Source organism: Ruditapes philippinarum, unplaced genomic scaffold, assembly GCF_026571515.1.
Source record: "Ruditapes philippinarum isolate M1 unplaced genomic scaffold, ASM2657151v2 ctg3585_1_1_1_1, whole genome shotgun sequence".
NCBI lineage: Eukaryota > Metazoa > Mollusca > Bivalvia > Venerida > Veneridae > Ruditapes > Ruditapes philippinarum.
In genome coordinates, this window is record NW_026859722.1 from 41,590 (window position 1) to 59,683 (window position 18,094).

The 18,094-nt window shown below is 32.1% G+C and overlaps 2 protein-coding genes across 13 annotated transcripts in view; both read right to left on the reverse strand.

Moving 5' to 3' along the window:
- Window positions 1–18,094, reverse strand: part of LOC132757650 (neurabin-1-like) — a 100,611-nt gene that overhangs the window by 27,138 nt on the left and 55,379 nt on the right. For 8 of the 12 annotated variants that reach the window (XM_060748987.1, XM_060748991.1, XM_060748985.1 and 5 more), the window contains 2 exons: window positions 1,334–1,463; window positions 550–570 (listed from right to left, as the gene is read on the reverse strand). In XM_060748987.1, coding sequence (XP_060604970.1) covers window positions 550–570; window positions 1,334–1,463 — 151 coding nt within the window. Of the gene's footprint in view, window positions 1–549; window positions 571–751; window positions 767–1,333; window positions 1,464–18,094 lie in introns of all 12 variants that reach the window. The other 4 variants (XM_060748980.1, XM_060748982.1, XM_060748984.1 and 1 more) reach the window with 4 other exon arrangements.
- LOC132757649 (titin homolog) lies at window positions 2,133–13,062 on the reverse strand. The gene has a single exon (XM_060748978.1). The coding sequence runs from the start codon at window positions 13,008–13,010 to the stop codon at window positions 2,217–2,219; it is 10,794 nt and encodes a 3,597-aa protein (XP_060604961.1). The 5' UTR covers window positions 13,011–13,062; the 3' UTR covers window positions 2,133–2,216.

The following is an 18,094-nucleotide window of genomic DNA, read 5'->3' on the forward strand; positions in this document are numbered from 1 at the left end:
ATGTACGGCCATCTATATATGGACGTGATTTATTTCAATATAGATAGTTGCATGCAACATCTTAACTAAGTGTTCCACTAATAAGGACACATGGGTGGGTAGGATGGCTTTGGTACTATAAAGTGTTGCAATAAAATGAGCTTTTACTTTTGTTTTTTCTGCTTTAAAGTTAAACCAATGACACAAATATGTTGAAATTTACCATGTTGAAATATTTGTTTTATTGCAAAACTTAAAGCCATGACACAATTATGTTGATATTTTCGTTTTAATGCAAAACTTTAAGCAACCACACAATTATGATGAAATTTCCGTTACAGCCATGGAAAACACATGGCTCACATTTTAATTACAATCATTTTTGCAATAGAAATGTTTTTGCTGGAATATTAAAAACAAAACACTGTCCTTACAGTAGTCAAGACAATTTTGTAGCAAGCTTTTTATAACATTGAATATTAGCAAAAGCAAAGTATAGAAATACCATCACAAAAGAACTGGAAACAGAATTCAGAAGGAGAAATATATGGAGTTCATGTGCAAAAGTACCTTATCATTAAGTTGGTAAGGCTAAAAACAGAATAGTTTAATGATAGGATTTAAATAGGTTGATTCTTTTTATCAGAAAGCAAATTTTGAAAAGCATTTTTTCTCTGATATCAAAGGTTGGTGGTTTTTCTCCCAACTAAAGCATAAAAAAATTCTCTAGCCACCTTCAAAACATCTACTATTGAAGTTTAAATATCAGTACCTGTTTTGGATGCACCTACATGAAAACCACTTTTACATTTTAAAGCATATCAATATTATTTCTCGGAATTTTCTTTTGACAAATCGAAAAACAAAAGAGAACATAATTATTTAAATCAAATGGGAGATTTCTCTTTTGAAAATAAAGATGCATATAATAATATTATCAACATTTTGACTGAGGATTTTTTGGCATTCACAGCACTTCAAATGGTAAAGGCTAATGCTTATAGATCTTAATATCAAATTCAGAATTTTTCATAGCATAAAACATAACCGGTTGGCATCTATTTCCACGTTACTAATACTTTTAGAATGCTTATATTTTCTTATACCATTTTGGCCCACGACCAAATCTTAATTATTTCCCCTGAATTGCTAAAAAAAATTTATATTGTGCGAACTTCATACATTTCAGAGAGCATAATATCTAAGAAATTTACATATTGCACCTAATAACTTACACACCCCAATACCCTATTATACCAAAATACCAACACAACCAAATAACCTATTACACCAACCAGTGCAATGTTAGAAATAATAATTATTACAAGAAAGCCATGTTAGTTAAGTTGCTCACTTGCGCTACCTTTAATCTATCTTGTTCCTGTTTGCGTAGCTCTTCCCTTCGTCTGTCAATCTCCAAAGATTGTTGTATCAGACGTGCAACTTCGCTTTTACTCGGATCCTTTTCTCGTCCGATCAAAAATCTGTCAATAAAATTATGTAAATTTACACACAATGCACATGAATCAAAAATAGAACATGTAATATACAAGATGCATAATTATGTAGCAGACTTCACATGGATACATATTTAAAATAAAACTTGATTATTATTGGCATATTTTCATGGTACGTAATATCAGGTTAGAGCATGACTGTCATAAGTCAACTTCATAGCATGACAGTCAAAAGTTAAGTTCACAGCATAACTGTTACAATTTGAGTGTATAGTAATTTATGTAACATTACAGCACTATGAAACTGAACTCTGATATCAACTATTAACAACAAATTAGGATTCTGATTTTGTTTTTATAGTTACATATTTTATGGTATATAACATTGTTCAATATTGGTGTGTAAGATAAATGTTGGTTATGTGTGATTGGTATTGGTATTGGTGTTTGTGCTATGTGCAGAATTAATTTTATTTTATTTTCAAAATTGTTCCATTGTTCTTTTGTTTGGAATCAATTTCAATTAAGTAACATTTTCACATTCTCCAAACACTCACTCTCAAAATATCGCTTTCCTCAGTTATGCTACAGTAACGAAAAAATCACCCCCATGCATCTACCCTCCAAAACAACATAAGCATCAGTTTGATAGCAATACAAATACAAAATAAATTGCTTATCTCATTTTCTGAATACAACATTTTACAACAAATTCCTTTACAGCAAAAATACTAAAAAAAAATAGATAAAAAAAATTAAATCATAAAATGATTGCATGACTTACTCTGCATCATATCCATTTTCAGACTTTCTTTCAGCATCAGACTTACTGCTTCCACTGCTATCACTGTCACTACTGCTGCTGCTGCTACTGCTAGATCTACTTCTTAATTCAACTTCAATTTCTTTTTCAATCATTCCCTTATTTTCATTAATACCTATGATTTCAGAATCAACACTGCTTTCAGAACTATTTGAAAGTGTTCTTCTTCTATTTTTGCTTTGCTTAACATGCTTGTCTTCATCTGAACTGACAGAAGAATTACCTTTTGATTTGATTTCGATATCTCTAAGAACCAGTTCAGAATTTGGATCAAAATCTGATTCAGGCTTTTTAATTATCACAACATTTTCATATGGCACATATCTTCTCTCAGATATATCATTTTCTTTTGGTATTTCTGAGTTTATTTTTATATCTGACTTGTTTTCAGTCTTTGGTTTATGCTTTTTGTCAAGTTCACATTTGTCATTATTTTCATCAGAACTACTAAAACTACTTGTACTAGATTTTCTCTTCTCAATATTAGGAAAGTTCATTTCATTTTGAAGTATAATGTTTTTCAAAAGCTCATCTTCATTTTCACTAACTGTTTCTTGTTTTGTATTATCATACGGTTCTAAAACAATATTGGACAATTCAACATCAGATTTTGTGAAATTATCCTCCTCTTCACCAAGTTCATGTAGATTTTGACTTTCAATCACAACTGGCTCTAATGGAATGATCACTTCTTCCTCAACTTCAATAAGATCCTTTGCATTAGCAAAGTCTACAGGAATAACTATTTCAGGATCTTTTAGACTAGGATATAAATATTTGTCAACTGGTCCATCAGGAATAACAAATACCTGAACATCTACTGGACTTGGAATGAATTCATTTTCTTTCTGCAATCCTTCAAATTCAGTCAGAATCTTGTTACACTCAGGAAGGATATATTGGGCTGGCAAAGGCTTAGATTTTGAATCACTGTACAGATCACAAGATGAATCAGTATCACTACTATCACTAGAACTAGAACTCTTCAATTTTTTGTCAAACTTTACATCGTCATTAATTTTTGTATCACTTTCATCTTTACTTGTTTCTTCTATTACAGCATTTTCTTCCATAGAGGCTGACTTTATAACATTTTCAAGTAAAGGAGCTCTGAATGGTTCAGCATCTTCTATAACAGATTTCAAAAGCTCATCATTTTCAACTTCGTTATCAGCATCACTTATTTGATTAGAAACAGTCACTTGCATTTTTTTATTTTCTTCATCTGAATTTTCATCGGATGATGAGCTTGAACGAGACTTTGAAGAAAAGCTGTCATTTCTTGTTTTTCTATTGTTATCATTGTGATTTGGAGCAAAGTCACCAAAACTTGTATCAGATCTGTTTCCCTCTTCATTATCAGCTGCACTTGGAGACTGAACATTTTTACTTTCTATTTCAGTATCAGTACCAGACATATTTGTAATTGAAGCAATTTCATCAATATCTAGCTGCTCATTATAATTATCATTTTCAGAAGAGGATTCATCTTCACTAGAAGAGGAACTTTGGGAACTCGTTGTCTCTTTTTCAATGACATCTTTCTGTTGTACTGGACTTTCCATATGCTCTTCCTCTGGCATACCACTAGAAGATGTTTGGGATTTTGATGTTGTTTCTTTTGCAATGACATCCTTCTGTTTTACTGGGCGTTCAACATTTTCTTTCTCTTCCTCTGACATATCACTAGAAGAAGAACTTGAAGAACTTGATGTTCTCACTTTTTCAATGACATCTTTGTCTTTAACTGGACTTTCAACATTTTCTTTCTCTTCCTCTGACATATCACTAGAAGAAGAACTTGATGTTCTCACTTTTTCAATGACATCTTTCTGTTTTACTGGACTTTCTTCATTCTCTTTCTCTTCCTCTGACATGTCTTTAGAAGATTTTGAAGAATGTATTGTTGTCTCTTTTTCTATGACATCTTTCTGTTTTACTGTACTTTCTTCATGTTCTATCTTTTCCTCTGGCATACCACTAGAAGACGTTTGGGAATTTGATGTTGTTTCTTTTTCAATGACATCCTTCTGTTTTACTGGACTTTCAACATTTTCTTTCTCTTCCTCTGACATATCACTAGAAGAAGAACTTGAAGAACTTAATGTTCTCTCTTTTTCAATGACATCTTTGTCTTTTACTGGACTTTCTTCATTTTCTTTTTCTTCCTCTGACATATCACTAGAAGAAGAACTTGAAGAACGTATTGTTGTCTCTGTTTCAATGACATCCTTCTCTTTTACTGGACTTTCTTCATTTTCTTTCTCTTCCTCTAACATATCACTAGAAGAAGAACTTGAAGAACTTAATCTTCTCTCTTTTTCAATGACATTCTTCTCTTTTACTGGACTTTCTTCATTTTCTCTCTCTTCCCCTGACCCATCACTAGAAGAAGAACTTGAAGAATTTAATGTTTTCTCTTTTTGAATGACCTCCTTCTGTTTTACTGGACTTTCTTCATTTTCTATCTCTGATATATCACTAGAAGAACTTTGCTTCCTTTTATGTAACTTTTCTTGACTGTCCAGAAGCACTTCTATAGTATTGTCAGAACCTACATCATCTATATCTAAATTTTTCTTGTAATTTGATTTTCTTTCTTCCGCAAAATTTTCATCTTTAAAATGCAACTCATTATTGTCACTATCATCTGATTTGCTGCTTGATGTATCATGATGGTCCTTTATCCCTGAATGTGTTTTAAATTCTAATTTTGCTATGTTTTCATAACTTTTGTCAAATGAATCACTTGAGGCTACTTTCTTTTTTGTATCATCTGAAAGATTTGGACTGCATGCATTTAAACTTGCACTTATAACTGGAACAATGCACTCTATATCTAAAATAGGTGTATTATAAGCACTGTCTTTTGAAGAGTCACTAGAGCTTCCATCAGCATTGTGCTTTGTTCCTTTGTCTACAATAACATCATTATCTTCTGAACTATCAGACTTATGAACACTTCCCGAATCAGGATAATCTTTACTTAAATGTATGTTCATCTTTTCTTTCCCATCATGAGAACTAGCATCTGATGACTTCTTTCTAATACCAAAGTTCTCAGATGAATTAGATTGACTAGATTCACTATCTGAGGTAGAGCTACATTTCATTTTCCTGACCATCATGCCTGTGTTATCAATAGACACTTGGTTTGGATCAATGTCAAATCCCTTAACATCCAACATAGGATCAGTTTTACTGACATCAGAATAGTTTCTGCTTTTCCTATCAAGCTCCAATTCCTTTTCCTCATCTGTATCACTATGCTCTTCATCAGCTTGATAATCTTTATCTTCATATCTAGCATCCACTTTCAAACTTATACTGGGTAAAAAATATTCTGGACTTTCCAGACTGCATTGATGAATATCATATGATTCTGTTACAGGCTTTAACTTAGAGATAACATTAGGTTTACTCTGCTCTGAGTCACTTGATGAACTACTTACACGTTTAGCCATACTTGCACCTTCATCAAAAATGACAGCATCCTCCCCAGGGATATTTATGCTTATAACATGTGCATCTTTCATGTCCTCAGATTTAGAGGACTGGTTGCTACCAGTTGATGTTTTTCTGTCTGAATCTTTATTTTGACTACCCTTTTCACCATTTCCTTCAGAACTACTTTGATCCTTAGATGATGCTTCATCACTTCTGCTATTTCCTTCACCACCCCTATCCTCACTATCAGTATCTGAATCTTTCTGGCTAGATTCTGAACTGCTAGAAGAAAGATACCCTTGCCTTTTTTTCTTTTTCCTCTTTTTCTTTTGCTTCTTTTTCACACTTGGTACAGAATCTCCTGATGATAAAACTTTATCGGCCATAACCACTTCTTTCACATCTTTGAAACCCTCTGCATCTTTATCATCAACTTCTATACTTTGCTCATTTAAAAGTTTTTTGTTCTCTGTTTCAATCAGCTTTTCATCATCATCTGAGCTATTGCTGGATACAGATCTAGATGCTTTTAAAACAGATTCCTCCTGATCATTACTATAATCACCTTCTATTTCAGCACTCTTTATGTTGGTACTATTTTTTACTTCTTCAGGCATATTTTCATCTTTATCAATGCCTGCCTCACTGATATTATCAATGACTTTGCATCCTTCACCTTCAAAATGTTCACCTGAATCCCCTTTGACATCTGAATCAGCTTCATTTTCATCATCACTCTTCATGTCTTTCTCTAAATCTCTAATAATTGTTTTAAGACCTTCTTTCAGATCTTCTTTTTCTATTTCTGCTGATGATTGTGATGATGGTGATGATGAAACAGAACTTTGCTTCGGTATAGATTTTTTATCCTCTTCATTTTCAGAGGATGAATCTCCTGCCTTATCCAGTTTCTCTATGTCCGGATCCACTTTGAATGTAGTAATGTCTAGGCTAGTATTACCTTTTTCTTCTGCAGATTTTGTGCTTTCCTGCTCTTCACTTACTTTATTATTATCAATCATAATGCAACTAGTGTTGTCAAAACCTGTATCTAAATCTTTCTTTGAAACTTTAGGTGAAGATGAAGGACTTGTTTCTCTGCTAGAAGAAGAGGAAGATGATGAGGAAGAGTCTTTCTTTTCAGGTTCTGAACCATCATCAGCATTTTTTATTTTAATATTGTCATCAACACTACCTGGCAGTTGCTTATCAATGCCAACTTCCCTATTTTTCATAATTTCTTTTTCCAGTTGTTCATCTTTGACTTTCTTCAGAGGCTTGACTCTGGCTTTTACAGCACCGAAAATTGAGTTACATTTTCTAATTGCTTCCTCTTGTTCCTCTTTAAACTTTGATGGCTTTTTATTTTCAATATGCTTAGTATCCTTGTCATCTTTATCTTCTGATAATGACGCAGATTCAGTTTCCGTGCAAGTTATCATCTTATCCTCAATAAAACTTTCAGGTCTTCTATTCATTTCCTTTTCGTCTAGCTGTAACTTTGGTTTGTTGTTCTTCTCTTTACAACTCTGGACATACTGCATTATTTTAGATCCAGGACGTTTATTAACAGCTTTTAATTCAGCCTCTTTATTTGAAGGTATGTATTGTACTTCCTTTTCTGCTTTTAAGTCTGTAACAGTATTTGCAACACAGATTTCTTCTACAATATCAGGTTTAGTTAGCACTTCTTGTGATTTTGGGTTTGCAATTTTCTTTCCAATTAACGACAGAATGGATGATTTCTTTTTCCCACTAGGGGGCTTGCTATCTTTAACATTACCTTCATTGCTAGCTGTATTAAAAGAATCACTTTCACTACTACTTCTACTGCTTCTTGGCGACAAAAGCTTGGGGGTTTCAACTGTGTCATTCTTTTCACAAGAACTTTGAGCTGAAAGGGGTTTCACAATAACAGGCAACTTCTTATTATTCTTGGTAGGTGTAGGTGGACGAGAAGATGAAGTTGAATTAAAACTGTTACTTCTTTCAAGCTCTTTTTCTTTCTTTGCACTTTCTTTTTCTTCTGCAGTTAGCTGTTGTGAAACTGGTCTTACTTTAACCTCAAATGAGTCTCGCCTTTTGATTTTAGGTGATGGTGGCTTTTTAATTGGTTCTTGCCAAATATTTCTTGTCCTGTCTCCATCAGCTGAGTCTGCTCTAGTAGGAGATGACATGATTAAAGATCGCCTTGGTGATGGTTTTCTCTTTAAAGATTCTCTTCTTTGTAACTCATTCTTCTGTTCTTGAACATTTTTCTCTTCATCTGAGAGCGTTGGTTGCTTTTCAAGAGATTTAACTTCAACAGCAACTTTATCATTGAAGGAGCCACTTCTTCTAAGCCCTGGAGATTCTTTATCCTGCTGATTATCATTTAAGCTCCCTTCAAGATCAGAAACAGATTTATGAGAAAAGTCTGGTTTTGATTCCAGAGGTTCTATGTCTACATTCAGTTTTGCCTGTTTTTTCCTGTGAAATCTTGGTGGTGGAATAGGGGGTTTATCTTGATCTGTATTTCTTTCTTTTTCACCTTCATTATATTTAAGTTCTATGGACATAGGCCGTACTGCTAATTTTCTATCCTGAAATGTATGCCTTCTGGACACATGCCTTCCTTTAAAAATTGATGCAGGGTTCACAGGAACTCTTTCTTTATCATATCTATCTTCCTCAAGTGAAGAAACATTATTCTTTAGTACAACAGTACTTGCAGGTGACATTTCTGTATTTTGGACATTATATTTTTTGATTGGTAGCTCTACCTGAGGTTGGTCAATTGGGTGTGTTTCATATACATTTTCTGGTGCTTCGGCATTATTTTGGGAAGTTGGCGAAGTGCTCTGAGAAATTTTGCGAATATATTCAGCAACGGATCCAGGTGCTGGATTTTCAGGAAGACAATCATGAAGTTTTTTCAGGTGTTTCTTATCATCCGACAGAGGAGATGTAGGGGATTGAAGGAAAGGAGAAGCTATTTTCTTTCTATATATATTTCCTGTTGGAGAATTTAATAGTTTACTCTTATCTGGCTCGACATTTGTAGAAGATTTTCTATCAAACATTTGTAATTTACTCCTGAAGTCAGTATCTGAATCAGATGACCCCTCTGCTTCTTTTGATCCATCAAACTTTTTCTTTATTGGCCTGGTTGAAAACTGCAGCTGACGGAACATTGCCAGTTTTCTAGCTTTTCTGTCTTCCAAATCAGGTGTTTGTGGGGGAGTATTTACCGGAGTTGCTTCTTTATTTGACACGTTTTCTTCTTTACTTGATAAATCAGCACTTAATCTCTTCTGATCTTCCATCTTTGAAGTTATAGACTGTGCCATCTTCTTTGACATTAATGCAGCCTTTTTCATTAAATCTGTATCAACATTTGCAAAATATTTAGATTTACCTGTATCTATTTCTATAACAGATGTGTCCTCTGTATTTGCAGCTGGCTGTTCCTCAACTTTATTTGACCATTCTAATTTAATGTCTGACACAGCAGGTTTTGCAAATATTGTTCCATCATCAGAAACATTTTTTACATTACTTTCAGTAACTTCTGCATTACTGGACATTATGACCGGTTCAACTTCAAGTTTTTCTGCAGAAATTGAATCATCTGAAGTTTCATGATTCACTGATTCATTAGAATGTTGTTCATCAATAACTTTGCTCGTATCAATAGGAACATTTGACTTGCAGACCTCTGTGTCATGTTTGTTATCTGCTTCAACTTCTGAGTCAGAGGAAGAGGAAGAACTTGAGGATGAAGAGGATGACATTTTTTCATTAATTTTCGGAATATTTCTTTCATTCTCAGTTTGTTGCTTAAACTCTGTCTTCAACCCAACTGGGACATTCATATCACCCTTGGTTTCTGAATCTTTCAATCCAACCGGGACATTCATATTGTCCTTGGTTTCTGAATCTTTCAATCCAATTGGGACATTCATATCGTCCTTGGCTTCTGAATCTTTCAATTTAACTGGGACTGTCATATCGTCCTTGGTTTCTAAATCTTTCAATCCAACTGGGACATTCATTTCGCCTTTGGTTTCTGAATCTTTCAATCCAACCATGACATTCATTTTGTCCTTCGTTTCTGAATCTTTCAATCCAACTGGGACATTCATATCATCCTTGGTTTCTAAATCTTTCAATCCAACCGGGACATCTTTATCATCCTTAGTTTCTAAATCTTCATTTGAACAGCTGTCTGACTTTTCATTTGAAGATGATGATGATGATGATAATGAACGTTTTCTTTCCTTTTTTGCATTCTCTATCAATTTTTCAGTAGATTCATGTTGTGGGGTTTCAGTTATTGGCAGATCAACTTTGCTTTTAACATCTCCCACCTTGCTAGTGTCTGAATATTGACTGTCAATAAGTTGAGGAGGACCAATACTTGGAAGGGCTGGTGGTTCACATTCACTGTCTGAGCTTGAACTTGATTTTGATCCGTCAGAATTTTCAACATAATCATCTCCTTTTTCCAAAGTCTTGATTTCATAATTTTTTTCTTCTTCAACAGGTATAAATTCTTTTTCATTAAGGGAGGTAGATACGTCAATCTGTTCTTCCCAATTTGCGCTTTCAGCTGGTGCATTAAATTCTATCTCCAAGTCCTTACCTTCCAAACAAATTTCTGCCTTTTGATTAACTATGGCTTTCTCAGGATGATCATTCTTTAACATATCTTTTGCTAAAATATTGGCACAAACATTTTGCTTAACTTCATCATCAGAATCAGATTGAGATGATGACGATGAAAGCTTTTGCCATGTCACCGCTGTATCAGGCAGTTGGCTTAACTTGTCTGTATCAACACCTTGCTTTTGCTCTGGCTCAATTACTTTAGGCTCCTGCTCAACACATGCTTCTATCATTTCTAAATGTTTTTCATCATCAGAGCTACTTGAAGAACTTCCCCCTGACATTTGTGATTTCAAACAAGAATCTTTATGTTCAACTGTTGATGAAATCTCATTGGATGCTGGATTTCCAAGCATCAAGGCATGATCTTTATCAGATATGATTCCATCTGTGTTATCATCAGAATCTGAAGTTGACTGTGAGCTTAAACTGTGACAAGGGGCATGTTTAGTTACCTTGATATTTGCCTCTGGTCTTAAATGATCATTATCATTTTCAATTGTATCTTTAACAATTTCATTATCATCATTTACATGTTTAGGAATTTCAAAATTATCATCAACTGGTTGCTCTAAGTATATATCATTATTATCCATATTCAATCCACTTTCAACTTCTTTTACAATAGAAGGAAGCTCTTTTGTTATTTCTGCAATTAGTTCTGGATTTGAGTGTACCTCATGAAAAATATTTTCAACAAGTTCAGCAGCAAAGCTTTCCTCTGCATTTGTTTCACTTTCAGAGGATGTACTCATACTATCTGAAGCATCTTTAACTATTTCAATATTTATATGTTCATCTTGTTTCAAAAAACTTTCCTCAACATTAGTTTCACATTCTGATGATGAGCTACTACTACTCTCTGAAACTGTTTTTGCATTTTCACCAACTTCATTACTTAACTGTTTATCAAGTGCATAGTTAGTTTTGTCAGACTGATCCAGTACAGCATCAACATTTTCTTTTTCTGCTTCAGTAGCATCTGTTCTAGTTAAATCAACAGAATATACATTTGTTTCTTTATCATTTCCAGGAATATTATTATTTACAGATAAAGAACTATGCATATTAGGCTGTTCTATAGTGTCTTCATATTTCTCATTTTCACTGTCAGATGAACTTGTACTTTTCCGGCTATCTCTAACCTTTTCATCAGTTTTTGCTTCAACAGTCTCCTTTGGGTCTGTTTCACTATCAGATGAAGAACTACTGCTGTCTGAGCTATTTTTAGCTGCCTTTAATTCATTTGCCGTCACCTTATCTGATGTCATGCTATTTGAATGTGAATTGCTATCAGGGTCAAAATCAGCATCATTATCAGATGAAGAGGTGCTTTTATCTTTATTTTCATTAAAATACAACGTTTCATCACTGTGAGAATCTGTTGGAATTTCATTGGAATTTATTTTATTTGGCTCGGAAATTTCATTTCCTGGTGAATGAATTTCAGTGTCAGAATTATCAGCTGACTTTGAATCAATAATATTTACATCCACTATTGTAAGATCACCTTTATTCAGTTCATTATTTAACAATTCAACAGTTTCCTGGGTACATGCATCTACGTCTGCTTGACATTCTACTGTTTCACCTTTATCTGAACTGTCTTGAATGTGATCATTTATTGGTGTTATATCTTTTATTGTTTCTTTCAGTACCTCAGTATTTGCTGTTCCAAAACCACTATCACTTCTTGAAAGGCCTGGCTTTAAAACTTTTTCAGCATAATCAGTCTCAGCATTTTCCATTTTATCAGCTTTTGTATCATCAACAGCTATGTCATTTTTATTCACATTCAAGTTCGGACAGAATTCTTCATAAGATTCATCCTTGACATAAGTATGCTGATCATTATCAATTTTCTTCATCTCATTGCTATCTTCATTATTGACAGTTTCATTTACTTCATCATTATCATCACCTACAGTTGTTGCAGCAACTGCAGTTATTCCAGCATACACAACAGCCTGAATCACTGCACCTTTCTTGGCTATTTTAATATCATCAATTTCGTTTTTACAAGCTTCATTGAAAGTTCCAATTTTTTCACTTTCAGATTCTAATAATTCCAAATTATCTTTGTACAAATCCTCAATATCATCATTTGTATCAACTTCAACATCTGCGCCATTCTTATCATCTATTTCTTTTCTATCTGCTACTTCCGCAGTTGGTTGTGACTTATTTTGAATATCAACATTTTTGGAGTCTTCAGTCTTTGACTTATCAACATTTTCATGGTCTAAAGTTGAACCTGTTTTAAGTTGAGCTGTCACCAGAACACTTTCAGGCCAACCAGGAGGCATATCAGGAGGATCGTACATAAATTTATCTTGAAATTGTTCATAGAATTCAGATAGATATGTTGCTATGCTAAGTCTGTCTGGGGCTTCCATAGTTACCATATCAATGGGATCTAGGAATTTTGGAATTCCAAACTCTCTCTCTGCAACAGTGAATGCTAAATCGTTATTATAGAACACATTTTCCGGTGAAAGAGAGTAGAAATCTATCAGATCTGGTCGAAACCGATTAATCATTGCACAAAGAGCCATTCCATTCTTCCAGGAGGATGTCATATTTGTAATATCCACTCCTTCATAATCCTGTGTCACTTTCCTACACCACTTGAACAATCCCTTTACTTTTCCTGGCATTGTGATTAACTTTTCTTTAATTTCTATTCAATCACTGATGATCTTTTTTTCAATTTATTCATGTTTATGTCAAAAATTTAAATTTATTATCCATTCTTTATCAATCTTCATACTGTTCTAAAGGCAATATTTAAGTTGTTCCAAAATAGTGTTGTATAAATCCATTCTTTCAGTAACATCCCAAATGTTCTTGCTTAAATCTGATCATATTTGATTGTACATTATTCCTTTTGTTTCACTTCCCTATACACTCATATTTATTCTTTTCAACAATGTGTTTATTTTCCGAAAAAGGTCACAAGTTCCTGCCTGTAAAACAAATGAATCAGAAACATTTTCTAACTCAGTGCAGAAAACAAACAACAACATACAGAAAACGTTTCTTAAATCACAAACATTCTACTGCTTGAAATAAAACAATAAATAAATTACATGCAATAACTTACAACTATTTGACTTTTTTTTTTACTTATCTCTCATTCTTGTTTGCATGTTTTAATTGAAAGTAATTGACAATACAGCAAAAACATTAGCTATTAAATGATAAAAATTTATTTATTTTCCCAACATAAAAATGTTAAATATTTTCTGCACTGAGTAACAGTTATGAAAAAAAATTAAATTACTACAAAAAGTTCAAACTAATCTCAGCAACTTTCTGCCAATTAAGAAGTATTAAAAAAAATTTTTGGATTCCATTATTTTTTGCATCAAAAGTCAGTAATTGTATTTATAATTGTCGCTTTTAATTATTCACATTTAAAGTACACTTCTTTATTTTCCTTTTCCTGAATAATTTCAATGTGAAAAAAAATCAAGTTCATTTTAACAACAAAATTATAATACACGAGTATAAATTTATATATTGAATAAAAATATTAATAAATTTACAAAATAAATAGATAAGTATATAAATAAATAAATATATAAATTAAAATAAATAAATAAATAAATAAATCAAAATAAATAAATAAATAAATAAAATAAATAAATAAATAAATAAATAAAATAAATAAATAAATAAATAAATAAATAAATAAATAAATAAATAAAATTATTACTTATAAAAAACAAAATGTGCTTATCAAAATCAAGCCTGTATACGACATCAAATAATCTAAACTTCTTTCTCCCATCCATCACATTTCCTGATCTTAAACCACCAAAAAAATATCACCAGTTTTTTTTACTCACACAAAAAAAAATCAAAAAAAAAAATTCACAATCCACAAATTCTTTAGCCTAATCCCATATCGGCATCTTCTACCACATTTACCACTGATACAAAAGTAAAAGTATTATAACCACGGACTTTAAGAAACAATTATCAAGTTTCAACTGTTGATTTACTCTTCATAAATGTTTACAAGGATTACTTTAAAATTACTCTGCAAACATTTAAACAAATTGTTCATCTCCTAAATCCAAATTTTTATCACATCTCTAGTCCATCTATCAAGTTGTAAATATTTTCCCTTTACGTCTATTTGAGAGAGGTCCATGGATGGGGGATTGAAATAGATACCACAAAAAAATAAAAATAAGGTTTGGCCACCACAATAAGGTAAACCTTGTGCATGATCCCCTTACTAAGAGAGGGCAGTAAAATGAAAATTTGAAAATCAATCTAGTTATTGTTTTATAGTAAAGTATTTAGCAAAACTTGAGGATATCACATATACAGCATTTTTCCCAATCAGTTGAAGCATCTGTAACAAAACACTGCTATGAAATTCAAGACATAAGCCAAGTTACCTTTTACTACTAGTATTGTAGTATAGTACAAATCAAATTTAAATCTTTTTTTTTCCCCTTAATGAAGATATCTGTAAATGCATTACTGCTCATTCAACCAAAGCATGCTTTATCCATGTGACCAAAGCAGACCATGCCCTCTGATCATAGTCTGCACTGTTCCACATTTGCAAACTTTCCCTAAAATTATGTATGTTTTTGTTCAGATTGAAAAGACGGACAAGTCCATTTAAGATATTTAGTTGGGTAACATTTAATTAATGGACTAGATTAAACATCAGAATAATTGAAACCTTTTCTACTATTACAGTACTTAATCTATGCAATGAAGTTGACAAAAGTTTCTGCAATATTGTCCAAATATTGCAAGGGACTAGAGGCTGGTCAGACTGTGTAACTATTAATGTACAAGCTAAATGATAGCAAACAGCTATGCTGTATTGCATTAAGTTTAAGCTCACTTCTTTACATAGTTTGAAGCAATTTGAAACTAATATCGTCAGTTTGCTACTGATGCAAAAAGATATATATTTTTATCTTCTTTATTGTTTTAGTTACATAATTGAAAAAGTAAATTTATCATTACATTGCAAAACCAAAAACTGTTCAATGACCTTTGATTATTAAATAAATTATTAATTTTCTTCCTCTAAATGTGATACAAATCATATCAAAAACCCCATCATTTATAAGATATACTACCACATTTTAAAACAAACAAGGAAGTTAATACATAAATACATCATTACTAATCTATTTTGACAAGTTACATCTTTTTCTCTAAACTGATGGATTACATCATCAATTACATCATCAATTAAGTTAGATCTATATGTGACATGAAATTTTAACCAAACTGCCCAATTAAGGTAAAATAGTGCACACAAATTGTGCAATTAAATATGCCCATCATTTTTCTTTACATCAAAAAGCAATGTTTTGTTCCATTAATTAAATTATTTAATATTGAAATGTACATTTTGTTTTTACACAATTAATAACAGTAAAAGAAACAAAATTCAAATTCAAAATGTATAAATTCTGAATTCTATATAGTCCACTATTTCTTTGAATTAGACAAAGATTGATTTCCTTCAAGATGGGAAAAGTACCACTCCACCTCCACTTTGAAACACATTTAACTCAATTTTACCGGTTAAAAGAAAACAATTTCAAGTTGTTGATTTACAACTAAGCCTTAACTAGTTTTCTGGACTAATTAATAAATAATAACCAATTATAAACAAGATCACCAAAATTAATGTGTCAAACTTTCAGCCTATTGAATTTCCCTTAAAATTAAAGCAACAATGAACAAAAGTAACAGAGAAATAACAACTGAAACAACAACTGACTCAGGAACAATCAGAATAACTTAATAACTGAGAAAAAACAATAACATTAAACAACAATTACCAAAATCACCAGCGAAGCACTTATCAAATTTCAACTAAAAACGCAATGATCAAAAATTAAAACACAAACACAATTATAATTACCAAAATTAGTTACACATTAACATACAGCAAGTTGCCTCAAACTCGACATAGACAAATGGCCCCGTCTAATGAATGGTTACCTAGGTATTTTAAATGACATCACTGTATATATATGCAGAGTCAGACCAACATTCCTTTCTTACTACCAAATATCACATATAGTAAATTCTTTCTCACACCTTCCGCAACGTTTTGGTATCAATACAGTTGTTGTTATTCATCCTCATGCACAAAAATACCAAGACAATTTTTGTTTTGGTGGTTGACATCTATTTGTGTTTTATGGGTATTATAGTTTTTGATCTAGAATTCCTGGTGACATGATTATGGTCCAAGCCCATATAACTCGAAAAAGGCTTAAACAGACTTCACATGACGAGACTGGAAATATTTTTTTCAGATTTTCATACCATTTGATGGACCAGTAGGTCTATATGTGCAAAATTTCAGATAATTCAATTAATCCATTCTTCCGGCGAAATTTTTTTTATTGTGCGAAAAAAAACCTTAAAATGAAGTCTTTAAAATTTTTAATGACCTTAGTTAAAATTGCTATAAGAAGAGCACTAAATATTGATTTTTTTTAAATTTTATTCTGAGTAAATGAACTAATATAGTGTATTATTTTATATAGTGTATTTTTTATCATCTTTTACTGAACAAACAAGCATTTAGTCACACAAACACGTACATTTATTTTAGTAATTATTTTTTAATGCAAACATTTCGGCTACATGATTTCATCAGTGCACAACATGGTTTTATTATTCTTTTTTACATGTACCAGCTAATCTATGTGATATTTTCAAATTTTATCAGGTTTTTAGGCTTTTGGACCTCAGGGGGCTGCTCTTTTAAAAAAAACATGGTGCCTTCATTTAAGAGATTTATACATTCTAGATTACTATATTCGTCGATGTTTTCTTCAATGATTTGGTTTAAAAAAAGGGCGTTTACAACAGTAAATTACTCAAAAAAAATGTTTGATATAAAATTAAGGTTAAAACTTATATTGATTGTGATCCTTTTCTTTACCCTTGTTATTCGAATAATCACTTGAGTTGGTGAAACGTGGAACAATTTCAATTCAATTATGGGAACAATGAAACCTACAATCACCATTTTCACTTTATACACCAATTTAGTTATAACTCTTTCAAATTATACAAAGACTTTATGTTCAAGCTCAAGTCAATTTTGCTTTACAACATAATTAGATAGACATAATTATAATTATCTTCATATAACTGTGTTAAATCTTCCTGTCACTCGGAACAGAAAGAAAAATCAAAATCTATAATAACTAGGTAATGATCACTCCAATTTTCTTACTCTAGTTGAATCTTTTGTGTTATACAGTTTTTTTTATAACCAAGTGTTCAAAAAGGAGGCACATTTATCAAGTACATTTCATACTAAACTTAAAGTCATGATTATAGTTATAGGAACTTAAGCTTCAAGTCACTGTTATTGGAACTTAAGCTTCAAGTCACAGTTATTGGAACTTAAGCTACAAGTCACAGTTATTGGAACTTAAGCTTCAAGTCACAGTTATTGGAACTTAAAGAATCGTACTTAAGCTTATAGTGACTGCTATTGAAACTTAAGCTTAAAGTTACTGTTATTGGAACTCATGCTTCAAGTCAATGCTATTGGAACATAAGCTTCAAGTCACAGTTATTGGAACTTAAACTTCAAGTCACAGTTATTAGAGCTTTAAAGCTCAAAGTCACAGTTATTGGAACTTAAGCTTCAAGTCACAGTTATTGGAACTTAAAGAATCGTACTTAAGCTTATAGTGACTGCTATTGAAACTTAAGCTTAAAGTTA

What these genes read in the sequence shown, in the direction of transcription:
- LOC132757649 (XM_060748978.1), bottom strand. Translation starts at nt 13,010, where the DNA reads ATGCCAGGAAAAGTAAAGGGATTGTTCAAGTGGTGTAGGAAAGTGACA.